The 15,814-nt window shown below is 37.3% G+C and overlaps 1 protein-coding gene across 1 annotated transcript in view; it reads left to right on the forward strand.

Annotated features, from left to right (window-relative positions):
* Nucleotides 1-14,587, forward strand: part of LOC106092424 (nose resistant to fluoxetine protein 6) — a 103,554-nt gene extending 88,967 nt beyond the window's left edge. Inside the window, exons 6-10 of the mRNA XM_059367442.1 lie at nucleotides 3,072-3,404; nucleotides 3,471-3,664; nucleotides 3,739-3,864; nucleotides 13,616-13,958; nucleotides 14,127-14,587. Of these exons, the coding sequence (XP_059223425.1) occupies nucleotides 3,072-3,404; nucleotides 3,471-3,664; nucleotides 3,739-3,864; nucleotides 13,616-13,958; nucleotides 14,127-14,321 (1,191 nt within the window). The 3' untranslated portion in view covers nucleotides 14,322-14,587. The remainder of the gene's footprint in view (nucleotides 1-3,071; nucleotides 3,405-3,470; nucleotides 3,665-3,738; nucleotides 3,865-13,615; nucleotides 13,959-14,126) is intronic.
* The last annotated feature ends 1,227 nt before the right edge of the window (nucleotides 14,588-15,814 follow it).

A 15,814-nucleotide genomic window follows, 5' to 3' on the forward strand; every position in this document is an offset into this window, starting at 1 on the left:
GGTTCGAATCCTGGCGTGACCATCAGAAAAAAATTTCAGCGATGGTTTTCCCCTCCTAATGCTGGCAACATTTGTGAGGTAATATGCCATGTAAAACTTCTCTCCAAGAGGTGTCGCACTGCGGCACACCGTTCGGACTTGGCTATAAAAAGGAGGCCCTTTATCATTGAGCTTAAACTTGAATCGGACTGCTTTAATTGATATGTGAGAAGTTTGCCCCTGTTCCTTAGTGGAATGTTCATGGGCAAAATTTGCAATTTGCATTACCAAATTTTACGAAAAATCCTACCAAACCTGACCAAAACCTTCCAAATGTTTTACAAACCAAAATTATGTTTTATACCCACCACCGAAGAGTTAGCCATATTTCAACGATACAAAGTACTAAATCGTCGTTATTCATATAGGATCTAGACATGTCCCTCCGTCTTTTTGTCGAAATCACTCTATAGCCTTACGTTCAAAGATATCTTAATACAGCACATTTTATACCGATCTCCTGATTAGAAATCTTGAGTTCAGAAAGTAGTAGTTTTGCCCCGATTTCAAAGAATAACCGCGCCGAGTTTGGATAGAAGGATCTCCCGATTGACTTGCATGGAACACTCAACATCTGAGTATGGACTAGATCTGACCATATTTGTTTGAAGCTGCCACATAGCCCAAATTACCCATTGAAAGCATTCAACGCACAAAAACCTCATTTTTTTACCCAGAATTTACGAAGTTTTGAAAAAATCCCTTAATATTCGTACCAATGACAGTCAACATCAAAACGGCGTCTTCACTGAAATTTGAAGCAGTTAGACCACTTGTAACAGTATTTGGCCCCTCGACATCCATGGTTTTGTTCTACACTCTTAACAATTACAATGAAACGAATTTTAAGTTATCATCGACAATTTTTCAGCAATTTACTTGGTATATATATGACGGAAAACCTACCAAAAATTGAGGTCAGCCTACCAACCTAGCAAGAAAACAAAAACCTACCAATTTTTGGTAGGGACCTACCAAAAACGGCAACACTGTTCCCAATACACTTCCGCTTTTTTTGCGACGTGCTCTGTTGAAAAGTCTGCGAACCTCTTTCCCAATGTTGCGAATCTCCCCGGTCATCCAGAGTTTTTCTTGGGCTGATTGCCTTTCTCGAAGAGGACAACTATCATCGAAAGACTCCACTCGTTTGGTCGTAATTATGTTGACGTTCAATGTCTTCTATGCTTGGACAATCTAAATTATCTTGCCCAAGTCTTCTTCTGAGTAGTCTTCCGAATTTTGGCCAGCTGGTTTTCAACTTTTTCGGCGCTGGCCGTACTATTCTAAACCTTATGTAAGGAATGTCTAAGAAGGAATGCTCCATGGAGATCCTCCAAACCCAGAAGTAGGCTAGGTTATATTAATCCGCTCCATGCCACTATGTGCATATACCTAAGCCAGTATTCGGCTTGTTGTGCGCTCTAAAAACTAAGATGTAATCTCTAAAAAGAAAATTTTAAGTTAGGAATTCCGTGCTACTTACAAAACCCTTAATTGTTTTCCATACCACTTCCCTAAGTTGGTTCATGTCTGGTATCTTGTCCCCACCTAAGTACCGGTGTAAGCCCAAAAGTAACTTCGAGAAAGTTTTCGACAACATATGTATTTAATTTTATCTCGTGGGTACACTTTGTCATTAAAGGTAATCGAACGCATATGCCAAGGGCATATTTGGCCCGGCACTGGATAGCTGTGAGTACTACACAGGCTGGATTGAAGTCCGATCTGTGTGGTATTCATTTCTGTCACGAGAAGCTGAGCTGCAAGCTACCGGGCGCGTCCACAGGTTGCGGATATGGAGCAGCTGCAACGGCAGTTGCGGACAATCAGCGGTATCGAGTGGGAGGTTCTCAGTTAAAGGTCGGACGGCATCGGCTCTTGCATAAATACAGAGTGCTTATGATGCTTGATATGACAAGGCGAGTTATTGCAAATTTTGCTCATGAACATTCCACTAAGGAACAGGGGCAAACTTCTCACATATCAATGAGTGCAGTCCCATTCAAGTTTAAGCTCAATGATAAGGGGCCTCCTTTTTAAGGCCGAGTCCGAATGGCGTGCCGTGCGACACCTCTTTGGAGAGAAGTTTTACATGGCATAGTACCTCATAAATGTTGCCAGCATTAGGAGGGAAAACCACCGCTGAAAATTTTTCTGATGGTCACGCCAGGATCCGAACCCAGGAGTTTAGAGTCATAGGCGGACATGCTAACCTCTGCGCTAAGATGGCCGCGGTGTACGGTGGCGAGTTTTTGGCGCCTTTAAATAAGCAATGGCTACCCTGTTCCCACCCCGAACGGTCCTTTGGACCAGAACGAGCTTGTTCACCTACAGGAAACTTAACGAGGATCTCTACCTCGACATGAGAGTGTGGCTACAACAACATATTTGGCGCTCGATCCGATCACACAGTTCTGCACATGAATCCAGGCATCCACAGTTCCATTCGCTTCTTGGAAACCAAACTAATGCCTCCTATAGAAACTTCTTAAAATTTTATTTCTGTAGAAAATTTGGTCAAATTTAGAATATGCAAATGCTTCTAATTTGGGTTAATTTTTCATAAAATAGCTGAACACGTACTTTTTTGTGTGTACATTTACTCCGTTTAGAAGTTGAACTGCTACTTTTATGAAAATACAAAAATTCCCACGAAGTCATTGATTACCAATAAAGAACCTCTTCTTAAGCTTGACGCCAAAAAACTGCATTGCTTTGCACTACACTGGGTACTGATAAACAAAAATTTTGAAGAAAAAACAAAAAACAAAGCACGCTTCTTTCTACTAAAGAGAGTAAGTGCGTAGTATTGCACCGCATGCTTAAAATATACCTTGGCTGTAGAAACCAAAGTGACTAAGTCAACTTTTTGCGTTGAGTTAGTCGCTATTTCATGCAATGAAAATAACTAATGTCGTTATTGGTAGAAACTAAGTAAGATTCGATGCGGGCGAACTTTAATGAATTTTACTTATTGTATTTCAAATTAATTTTGTTAATTAACCTTCTTTCCAATCTATCTTTTCTTGCAGAATTCAAAAAGTGCTCTCTATGGCTTCATTACAAATTCCTTGCTATTCGTCGATATCTATCTATTGTTGAGTGGCTATCTATTCTTTCGATTGGTCATTGTCGAGCTGGAGAGAAGAAAGGGAAAATTAAATCCTCTTGTGCTATATGTAGGCCGATATATAAGACTGACACCAGCTTATATGGTGGTTATTGGTTTCTATATGACCTGGTTCACCAGCATCAGTAGTGGGCCCATATGGCGAGAGAGAATCGAACTGCAACAGGATCGTTGTCTACAGTCATGGTGGTTGAATATTTTATATGTCAATAACTACATTAATTCTGACAAATTGGTAAGGCTTTCATCATATAACAATGAGATTATCAAAAGAAACGTAGCTTTTTACTTTCTTTTTTAGTGTATGTTCCAGTCTTGGTATCTCTCGGCCGATACCCAACTGTTCTTTGTGGCGCCTATGGTTTTGTTTCTGATTTATAAATGCCGAAAAATTGGTTTAGCCGTTTTGACCGCTTTAACACTTATAACTTCTGCCATACCCTTTGTTGTGACCTATGTGGAAAAAGTGCAACCCACCTTGATGGTCAGTAGCAGGTGAGTAATTTAGTGAAATGTTGAAGAATTACAGATTTTCTCTACATTTTGTTTTTCGAAACTTGTAATTTTAGGGAAGCTGAGGATCTGCTCAAGAGTGAATATTATCATGATAACTACATTAAGACTCATATGCGCGCTTCGGCTTATTTTATTGGCTTAGCTGTGGGTTATTTGGCCCATGTTATGCAAAGTAAAAGGTAAGCTCTCTAAAGTTTAAGGGGAATAACAAAGTTTTCTTAAACACACGAAAGAAGAAAACTTAAGACTCATATTTAGACGTGGGGGAAACTGCTTTCTTTTATCGGTAAGATCGAGTTTTATATTCTCTGCCCCATGGATTTTCCATGTTAATTACCCTTCAGTACGCAGCTCTTAATAGCAGCATTCATGGACATATATTTTAGTATTCGAATTAGAATTACGGAGTAGGTTTTTATTTTCTTGGTGGTAGGTTGGTAGGCTGATCTCAATTTTTGGTAGGTTTTTCCATCATATATATACCAAGTAAATTAATGAAAAAATCGACGATGATAACTCAAAATTCGTTTCTTTGAAATCGTTAAGAGTGCAGAACAAAACAATGGAACAAATACTGTTACAAACAAATACTGTTACAAGAGGTATAACTGCTTCAAATTTCAGTGAAAACGCCAAATTTCAGTTCTGATATTAACTGTAAATGGTTCCAAACTTCGTAAATTCTGAGTTAAAAAATTTGGTTCTTGTGCGTTGAATGTCTTTAATCTGAAATCAGGGCTATGTGGCAGCTGCATACACATATGGTCCATACTCAGATGTTGAGGGTTCCATGCAACTCACTGTAACAGCGAATATGGGTAGTAAAGCGAACTTTTGGGCTCAAAATATTTAAATCGGGAGAATGCTTTAACCACCCACGGCGCGGTTGTTCTTTGAAATCGGGGCAAAACTACAACTTTCTGAACTCAAGATTTCTTATGGAAAGATCGGTATAAAGGGTTCTATATCAAGATATAGGCCATCTTTGAGCGTATATAGAGTGATTTAGACAAAAAGACGGACGGACATTTCGAGATCCTATATGAATAACGACGATCTAGTACTTTGTAGTGTTAAAAAATGGTGGCGGTTACAAAAAGTATACCACATTTTTGGCTTGTAAAACATTTGGTAGGGTTTGGTAGGATTTTTCTTAAATTTTGGGAGGAAATTATTTTCTTGAATGGCAACACTGATTGGGACCATTAGGTGAGCAAATCATCCATTAGCGTATCGCTTCATATTCTTCTATCAACCAACACGCAAGGGATGTCCCCTATAAATGCAGTGCATTGCGTTGGTGAATGAAAATAAGAAATTGGAGGAGGGGAAAAGTATGTAGTGTTTATTGACATTCTCTCTGTAATGCATGGTTCGATCCGCTGGCCAATTACAAACGGGTGTGAGTTCCTGGAATGTCTAGTACTTCTGACAAACATCCTTACATCAGGAATGAGAAGACGAATATCAGATGATCACACATCATGAAAGTACCGATAGAACAGCACCAAACAATACACATTACGACGATGTTTAGGTTATGTTAGGTTAGATGTTTAGGTTAGACATGTTTAGGTTAGACATACACCTAAGCCAGTAATCGGTTTGTTGTGCGCTCTAAAAACTAAAATGTAACTTCGAAGAAGAAAATTTTAAGTAAGAAATTCGGTAATTGTTTTCCGTATCACTCTTCTATGTTGGTTCATGTCTGGTATCTTCCCCCCCGTAAGAAGCTCAGAAGGAGTGAAGTAATTATTAAACCGTTTAAGGAATCCTAAGCAGTTGAATGCTTCTTTCAAAACTTCGAATACATGTTCAGCCCAACGGACATCACTTTGTATTTAAATGCCCAGAACAACAGCAGCTTCTGAGTGTTTAACATCTATACTGTTTATAGACAGAGATAATCTTAATGGGGCAGCGCATCGTTAGTGTGACAACAAATAGCAGTCACCATTCCATGCATTAAAATCCACTCGACCCCACTCAGAAAAGTCCAGCAAATCCTGACAGAGTGTATCGTCCATAATCCGCCTCTTATCCTCAATCTCTCAAAGACTCGTCCTAAGGTCGAATGAGTACGAATGACATGTTCCGATTCGTTGTCTGACTCTGCAGAATGTTGATGAAAATAAGAAAAAGAGAAGGAGAAAGGACAGAGTCCTGTGGTACATCTGCGGTCAATTTATGCTCATTCGATGAGAACCCATCTATAACGACTCGTATAGTGGGATCTCTGAGTAAGCTCGAAATAAATCGAACAGACATTGGCGACACCAAATGCTACAAGCTTTGATAGTAGTGCACCGTGCCAGACCCTATCAAATGCCTTGGAAATATCCAGAGCCACAACCTTAGTCTTACCAAACTGGTGGATTGAGGGACTCCAACGCTCCGACAGAAATGTCATGAGGTCGCCCATAGAGCGATTTCTGCGGAACCCATACTGTTTGTGGCTTAGAAGACCATTAGACTCTAAATACCTCACAATATGGTGATTAACCATGCTCTTCATAACCTTGGAATGAGCGGAGCATATCGTAATTGACCGGTAATTCGCAGGGTTGTTCGCCTCACCCTTCTTGGGTAAACGTTCGCAACATCCACCACGCGGGGAAGACTCCCGCTCGGTAAGCAAGATTGAAAAGGTTGCGTAATGGACGAGCAAGCGTCGAAGAACATTTGCGCAAGACAAGTGTTGATATGCCATGCCGGCCTGAGGATTTATTTACGTCGGGATTCTCAAGAGTGCTTTTACCTCCATGAGTTCGAAAAAATATCTGACGCATGACGCTAGATACATTTTCGATTAGAGGGAGTGGTTGATTGCTATCCGGCAGGGAAGAGTTCCCTGCAAATATATTAACCAACATGTTAGCCTTATTAACCAGGTCAGTGAACGTTTGATCATCCTTAACAAGATTTGGAATAGATGAAGAACTACCATTTGCCCTTCATGTAGAAGCAAGAACCTTAGTACGTAGCACAGTGGGCCAAATGGCAAAAAAAGTGGAAATAAGTCTACAACTTTTTATCTGTTGATTTTAGCCATACAAAATGTTCTAGACATTTGTAGAGGAGGACATAGGCTTTCAGAAAAGTGCTGTTGTTGGTCCATATCTTTAATACAGGGTGAGCTACAGGGTGTCAAAGTTGACCACTTTTGACTTCTCCAAGCTTCTGGGGGCCATAACTTTTGATCTACTCAACCGATTTACATGATTTAGGACTCTAGAGAAAGAGCTTGACAAGATCTAAAAAACTTATGCATAAAGTACCATGCCATCGTGTACTGTTAAGGAGTTATGAATTGTTTAATTTTAAAATATGAAAATTTGGCCTTGGTTTTTTTCAGTGTTTTTTAAATAACTCCGTCAATTTTAAAGCTATAAACTTCATACTTCACACAAATTATGCCAGCATATGTGTGCATAAAATACAAAAGGAATCACGTGAATATCTTTGGCGGTTTAAAAATGGCATCGTTTTCAATATGAAAAATATTTTTTTTGTCAAAAAATTGCAAAATTTTTCAAAAAAGATACTCCCATTTCCTTTAAGTTTTCGCAAACTTTGGCCGTCAAAGCATTATCATTTCTTTCCATTTTCACAAAGTCGAGGTATTAAGAAAAGTTTTAAGTGCTAATTTGGCTAATTTCGATATCAAACAACACCGTTATCTTAAGACCAAAATGGCCAATTTTTTTACTAAACTTCAAAAGTTTCTCACTGGAAAAAAAGTTCCACGGGGATTTTTTCGCTTTTTTTGAACTTAAATGAAAGCTTAAAATGTTCCCAACATTTTAAGGTATGTCTCGCCATATCCTAGCCATAAATGAGATCGTAGCGATCAAAATACTGAAAAAAGTCAATTTTCAAGTAGTGCTATATTCATTGCTAAAAAACAAGTATTACGTCACATTTTATTGCAAAGATGTTAAATAAACTTTTATTTGGTAACACTTCTTCTACAAAACACAAAAAGAATCATGGAAATATCTCTATTCTATTCCATTTTATGGAACCGGCAATAAAAAAGTCAATTTTTCAAAAAAGTCGAATTTCCCAAATTTTGTTTTTGTTGTCCTAATTGCACATGACACACTATAGCCATATTTACGCAACATACCTTATCGTAAAGGAAATTTTCATACCTTTCCAACAATGTATAAAACATTTCTCAACTCGGATTCTATCTACTCTAAAATTCATTTACACTTCATTAAACTCTATATAAAAATGTCTATTTGTGAAATGGAACCTTATATGGGGCCTACACTAAAACATTGATAGATTTGCCCAGGGTTTACAATACAAATGTGTTAGAATAAAAAAAGGTCTCCTGCCAAAGTTTAAAAAAATTGGAATAAAAATATGTGTTTTAGAGCGAAAACACTTCGCATCGGCGTGCGTTTGTATAGTACCTACATCTATTTTTAATGTAAGCTGATGATTTTTGAATAAAAAGTAACCTAGAAATATACCTGCATATATATATATATTTGTGTTAAGATTTGATGCAGACAAATGTTACCTGTTTCGCTATGTCGAATTCCCAGGAAATCCACCGTATCAATGAATGTGAAAAAACCTACCCATAAAAAATTCATTGTCATTTTTTTTTAACCAAATTCGAGTCCAGGTAAATAATTATAGAAGAGTAAGTAAAAAGAGGCACTTTGGACCCCTTTTTACGATTGCGTCTGATACCTGAAATGGGTCATTAATTGTGAATATATAGCATAAATATTTGAACAAAATCCAAATTTTCTTCATTATATTTTGTAGAGGCGTAAAGGACATTTATAAGTTATGGAAGTCATACTGAAGTATTCCACTCTTTCGAAAATTGTATGGGACATCAAAAATGATTCCAAATCATACACGGAGTCATTTAAGGAACTTGTTTACACTTTGGACCACATATATGGAATAAGGCTAAATAAAGACGCTTTAGACAAACTTGAAAAATTCTACAAATCATTTGAGAGAAGGTTGCCAGAATGTTCATTCGCAAAAATCAAGTTTTTCAAAATGTATGAGAAGTGGCTGAAATCGGATCTACTTATTGAAATTAAACCGCTGATTCCCGGCCGGCCTAGCAAAGCATACGACGAAGTTACGGAGAAAACCAAAAAGAAAAAACAAGAGGAACTATTGGCGGCACATCCGCCAAATTTAATAAAAGATACGTTCAAAACAGCATTGTTAAAAACACATCCAAAAAATGTTGGACGAATTGTCGATGTTTTACCATTAGCATCTCCGAAAAGGGTAAAGAGAATGGTAGAAAGTATTCCAACTCCAAAATCGACTACAGAATTCACGGAGGAAGATGCACTGGCCCTGATTTTGAACCTAGGCCTCTCAAGAAACAAATACTCAACAATGAGGAAGGCTCTTCGTGAAAAAGGATGGGGTTGTTTACCCTCAAAACATAAATTGTACAACACCAGGACGAAAATGGTGCCATCAAATATATACGTGGACGAAATAAAAGCAAGAGTGAAACTTGCTGATCTTGTTGAAAATACAGCTGTTAGAATTATTTCTAATTTTACTGAAGAACAGTTGAACACATGTAATAATTCCGAAGTGGTTTTGATCAGCAAATGGGGTTGTGATGGATCATCTGGATTTTCCGAATATAAGCAACAAACAGAAATAGATACCAACTTCGCATCAATTTTCATGGCATCATTAGTACCATTGAGAATGAGATTGTACAAGGACCAATCTTCATCATCGAAAGAAAATGCATTTCAAGATATATGGATAAATAGAACACCTGGGTCAAAATATTTATGTCGCCCAATTCGGTTTGAGTATACAAAGGAAGACCGGAACACAACACGATCTTTGGTGAACGAAATAAAGGAAGAAATTGCTGCATTACCCATGATTGTTATAAACCAATTGGGAAGAAATATAAAAGTTTCGTTTCAACTACAACTCACTATGATCGATGGAAAGGTGGCAAACGCATTAACTGGCGTTATGTCCAATTGGAGATGCAATATTTGTGGCAAGAAGAATGGGCAATTCGAGGACAAGTCTGATGAAAATTTAGTAAACGAAAATGCGCTCAATTTCGGTATTTCGCCCCTGCACTGTAGAATTCGATTCATGGAGTATTGTTTGCATTTATCGTATGACCTTAAATATCGGACTAGCCCTGGAAACCGCGATGTCTCTGCTAGAAACAACCAAGATCTTCACAAAATGAGGCAGGAAGAGAAGAATCGAATCCAGTTGGAGTTTAAACAAAAGGGACTTATAATAGATAAACCTCTTTACGGATACGGAAGCACAAATGATGGCAACTCGGCAAGGCGGTTTTTTGAGGACCCCGTATCGACATCTAAAATAACCGGTCTTGATGAACACTTGCTAAGACGATTCAAAGTGATTTTGGCTGTAATCAATAGCAAAAAGATGATAAATTCAACCAAATTTGAAGCTTATAGTAATGACACAAAAAACATTTTATCTGATTTATATTCGTGGAAAGCTTTAACACCGACAGTACATAAAGTCTTACATCATGGCAAGGAAATTGTGGAATACAACATACTTCCGTTAGGAGAACTTACAGAAGAAGCTCAGGAATCCCGTAATAGAGATGTTAAACAGTTCCGGCTTTTCAATACCCGAAAGAGCACCAAATTTAACGAAAATTATGATTTACTTCAATATTTATTGTTATCGTCTGATCCGGTACTATACAGCATCAGAACTAAATGGCTACCAAAAATATGTGACGATATAGATAAGGACGATCCCGATGCCATTCAAATTAAAGAGCTTTTAAATTTTGATACCTTAGATTATTTGGTAGAGAATAAAATCAAATAATACAAAACTAAAATGCTTTTTTATTTTGGGAGTAGCTAATATACATATAAACGCACGCCGATGCGAAGTGTTTTCGCTCTAAAACACATATTTTTATTCCAATTTTTTTAAACTTTGGCAGGAGACCTTTTTTTATTCTAACACATTTGTATTGTAAACCCTGGGCAAATCTATCAATGTTTTAGTGTAGGCCCCATATAAGGTTCCATTTCACAAATAGACATTTTTATATAGAGTTTAATGAAGTGTAAATGAATTTTAGAGTAGATAGAATCCGAGTTGAGAAATGTTTTATACATTGTTGGAAAGGTATGAAAATTTCCTTTACGATAAGGTATGTTGCGTAAATATGGCTATAGTGTGTCATGTGCAATTAGGACAACAAAAACAAAATTTGGGAAATTCGACTTTTTTGAAAAATTGACTTTTTTATTGCCGGTTCCATAAAATGGAATAGAATAGAGATATTTCCATGATTCTTTTTGTGTTTTGTAGAAGAAGTGTTACCAAATAAAAGTTTATTTAACATCTTTGCAATAAAATGTGACGTAATACTTGTTTTTTAGCAATGAATATAGCACTACTTGAAAATTGACTTTTTTCAGTATTTTGATCGCTACGATCTCATTTATGGCTAGGATATGGCGAGACATACCTTAAAATGTTGGGAACATTTTAAGCTTTCATTTAAGTTCAAAAAAAGCGAAAAAATCCCCGTGGAACTTTTTTTCCAGTGAGAAACTTTTGAAGTTTAGTAAAAAAATTGGCCATTTTGGTCTTAAGATAACGGTGTTGTTTGATATCGAAATTAGCCAAATTAGCACTTAAAACTTTTCTTAATACCTCGACTTTGTGAAAATGGAAAGAAATGATAATGCTTTGACGGCCAAAGTTTGCGAAAACTTAAAGGAAATGGGAGTATCTTTTTTGAAAAATTTTGCAATTTTTTGACAAAAAAAATATTTTTCATATTGAAAACGATGCCATTTTTAAACCGCCAAAGATATTCACGTGATTCCTTTTGTATTTTATGCACACATATGCTGGCATAATTTGTGTGAAGTATGAAGTTTATAGCTTTAAAATTGACGGAGTTATTTAAAAAACACTGAAAAAAACCAAGGCCAAATTTTCATATTTTAAAATTAAACAATTCATAACTCCTTAACAGTACACGATGGCATGGTACTTTATGCATAAGTTTTTTAGATCTTGTCAAGCTCTTTCTCTAGAGTCCTAAATCATGTAAATCGGTTGAGTAGATCAAAAGTTATGGCCCCCAGAAGCTTGGAGAAGTCAAAAGTGGTCAACTTTGACACCCTGTAGCTCACCCTGTATTAAAGATATGGACCAACAACAGCACTTTTCTGAAAGCCTATGTCCTCCTCTACAAATGTCTAGAACATTTTGTATGGCTAAAATCAACAGATAAAAAGTTGTAGACTTATTTCCAATTTTTTTGCCATTTGGCCCACTGTGCGTAGGCGCTGTTCGTAAAGAAATTTTTTGCGCCTAAGCACATTGGCACTCGAAGATCTTGCCTGTTTGCGCAGTAGTTCAGTATTGGCATTTTTATCCAAGCGCTAGTTCTTGAATGCCACCTCTTTTGATCTTCCGGTATCTCTGCATGTCTGGTTAAACCAACTTTTGTAGTCTAATTTAACCGTTATAGTCTTAACTGGAACTTATGTCCTTATTCCCTTTAAAATTATCTTCTCAATAATTTCAGCAGTAGCATTTAAATCATCACCTTGAAAACATAGTTTCCAGAATCCATGGAAATAATCCATTAAGCTCATTCCAAAGTGCTTTTTCGTACCTTCTTGGGTATTGACCACTTCGGGACTGGGGAAGAAGCAGAACGAAGAACAGAATACGACAAAGATGCTAAAATAATGCAGTGATCGGAGTTACCAAGAGGTGCAAGAATATTTACTTCATACATTTCAGGGAGTAAAATTAAGAAAAGATCAAAAGTATTATTTTGGCGCCCTTGGACACATATTCGTCTGTTCGTTCACTAGTTGCGCTAAACCATTGTGCGCAGCGAAAAGCTCCACGTATTGGCCCTCAGGAGTCGTACGGCTCGAATGGGAAAGCCAGGAGGAGTTGTGGACATTGAAATCCCCAGCGACAACGATTTCACAGCCCGGAAAATCCTCCAAAATATTTGTAATGGAATCAGAAAGGGCGTCAAACCCGTTTATGGGAGCCTTCCTTTCTGAGTTTTGACTTATGTACTGAAATCCGAAGTGATTTAACTGAAAGGAAGTTAAATTCAGAATCCTGCGAGCCCAGGTGTTGTCGTCTTTGGCAAAATACATCATTATGTACATATACCACGAGGTCTTTGTGGGAAATAAAAAGGAACAGGGTGTGGTACCCAGGGATGTGAAAATCCTGTGGATCAGAATCCTCACAAACCTTTTGAGGAGGATTCTTACCCTCAGGATTAGAGCTAGAAATTTGCCCTCAGTCTCGTATATTGGATGAATGTATTTTAAAGCCACCCATCATTTAGGTAACCAAAAGAAAAAGAGAACAAAAGCAAACATAATAAAGAAAACATAATAAAGAAAACAAATTCGGAAGCTACATTAGGTTATGGACATACCATAATTCAAGGAAAAAGTCGGCTTAAATATCGCTTTCCAGATTCACACAAAGTGAAATTGGGAGATCAGTTTATAAAAGAGCTATAAAAAATTACAGACCGGCGTAGGCGGTCACTCTCGAACCTGAAATAAAGGATGGTAGAACCTCACTTACTTTTGTCGACTTAACTATGACTAACCCGAAGATGGTGATATGGCTTTTTGAGGATCAACGGAGCACAATTCTTATCAATTACTCTAAAAACTCATCATTGTCGACTTAACTATGACTAACCCGAAGAGATGCCCCATGTTATTGAACTGTCAATATATTTTTATTGTCCATCCATCCGTGGACAAAGTTACGAATGCCATCAGTGGCGCCAAGTCATCCAAGATGGTGATATGGCTTCTTGAGGATCAACGGAGCACAATTCTTATCAATTAAAATCGAATATTCTTCTTTTGTTTGTTATTACAGAATTAAACTACCAAAGTATCTGGTACGCCTTATGTGGATATTGAGTTGCATTATGGCTATTGGTTCAATGTTCTCATTGGGACGTTTCTATGCAGCACCCTTTACAAACATCGAAAGCACTCTGTATGGTGGTTTCCACAAATTATGCTGGAATTTGGCAATCGGTTGGCTAGTATTGGCAGTTACTACGGGACATAGTGGATGGGTTCGACGAATGTTAAGCAGTCGATTTTTCGTACCATTCTCGCGTCTAACATATTGTGCATATCTATGTAATGGTACAGTAGAGTTATACAATACATCTAGCATAAGGATTGCAGAACATACAGGATATTTGGAAATGGTGAGTTCAAGAATTTGAATTGCTTTTGTTTAAAACACCGTCTCTTGTGTTTTAAACAAAAGCAATTCAAGATAACAGGAAATTCATAAAAATTCATAATGTTTATGAAATGAAATATGAAGCTATGAATGTTTAAATACTCCAATTTTTTTCATTTCTTTTTTTCAGGCCAATGCCATGACCGCTCACACCTTGAACACATTCACATTGGGTTTCTTGTTATGTTTGGTCTTCGAATCACCTTTACACGCTCTGGAACGCATTTTCATGCGCCAGTTCAATAGCCGAGATACTAGCAAAAAGTCCAGTAAAGGCAGTTCATCAGATGAATCGCCATCCACATCGGAGGAACAAGTACCATAGGCGAAATTGTTACGCCGCTAATGATAATCTGTGATAGTTTTTAAGTAATCTCATTTCGGGTATTTTTTGTTTTTTTTTCTTTATTCTTCAGCTCATGTGAACTCATCGAATCTTTCTCAACATTACATCATATCTGAATAGATTGGTTCGGTTCGAATCATTAAGTTTTATTTTGTTATTATTATTATTATTTAGTGATTAAGATATATTTTTTTATTTAAGTATTTACTTGCCTTTTATTTTTGTAATAAAGAAACCAACGTCAACTGATTTTATATTAATTAAACAAGCCGTTTGACATTTTGCCATATTGAAAATTAGTTCGATATCAGCGATAAAGAACTTCAAGAAAATGCAATTGAAGTTACCAGAACTACAAGGTGTTCGCCGTAAAAGTAAATAAAAAGAAAACAAGGGAAATAAAAGACAATTGGTTAAGTTTGATTGGCAATAAAAGGTAGCCGTAAGCTTTATTTAATCAATCCACGAACCCATGAATCATTCCATTAAGGAACAGGGGCAAACTTCTCAGTCCGATTCAAGTTTAAGATCAATGGTAAGGGACCTCCCTTTTATAACCGAGTCCGAACGGCGTGCCGCAGTGCGACAGCTCTATTCAGAAGAAGTTTTTACATGGCATAGTACCTCACAAATGTCGCCAGCATTAGGAGGGGATAACAACCGCTGAAAATTTTATGATGGTCTCGGCAGGATTTGAACCCAGGCGTTCAGCGTCATAGGTGGACATGATAACCTCTGCGCTACAGGGGCCTCCAACAAACAACATTATCTTTGAATAATTACAACAAGATGTAATTTACCACGAAATTGAAGATGGACTGTAATCTTTTAGAGCACGATAACGAGTGATAACAATTGCAAGATGAAGAAGTGTTAATTACTCAATAGAATCTGACATTATAACTAAATACAAAGTTGCTCTCAAAGGGAGTAGAAAAATTCTAACGAGAACTTTAATGAAGCTAAGGCCAATAAACCCGGACCAAACGAATATACGACATTAAAAGCTAATGTTTTAACTGAACTTAAACATAGCCGGCCACCTTGCAACATCGAGGCATGTTGTAACTAAAACTGGACTACGAATACGAGAAATTCGTAAGGCATAGTGCAGTGAGTAAGTTTTCTATTCCTATTCATATTTATTTTTTCCAGTTTAACTTTTTACCTAGAACGATTGGCTAAAAAAGGGACCCTGTAGAGCCAGAGGAGAATCTCGCGAGTAATTTGGGCCAGTAAGGACCCTGGCAAAGCCATAAGAGACTCCGCATCCCCGAAGCAACATTTATTTACGAGGCCCTGTAGAGCCAGAGGAGACTCTCGGGTGGGTGCTTTCTGGGATATAAAACTGCTAGGATCACTATGTGTATAATCATATAGTGATACTAGCAGTTGTATAATCGGGAAAGCACCCATCCAAAAAATGTGTAGTGTGCCATAGGAAGTAGAGCCGGCAAACTATCGATAATCGC

This window comes from Stomoxys calcitrans, chromosome 4 (genome assembly GCF_963082655.1).
Source record: "Stomoxys calcitrans chromosome 4, idStoCalc2.1, whole genome shotgun sequence".
NCBI classification, from domain to species: Eukaryota; Metazoa; Arthropoda; class Insecta; order Diptera; family Muscidae; genus Stomoxys; species Stomoxys calcitrans.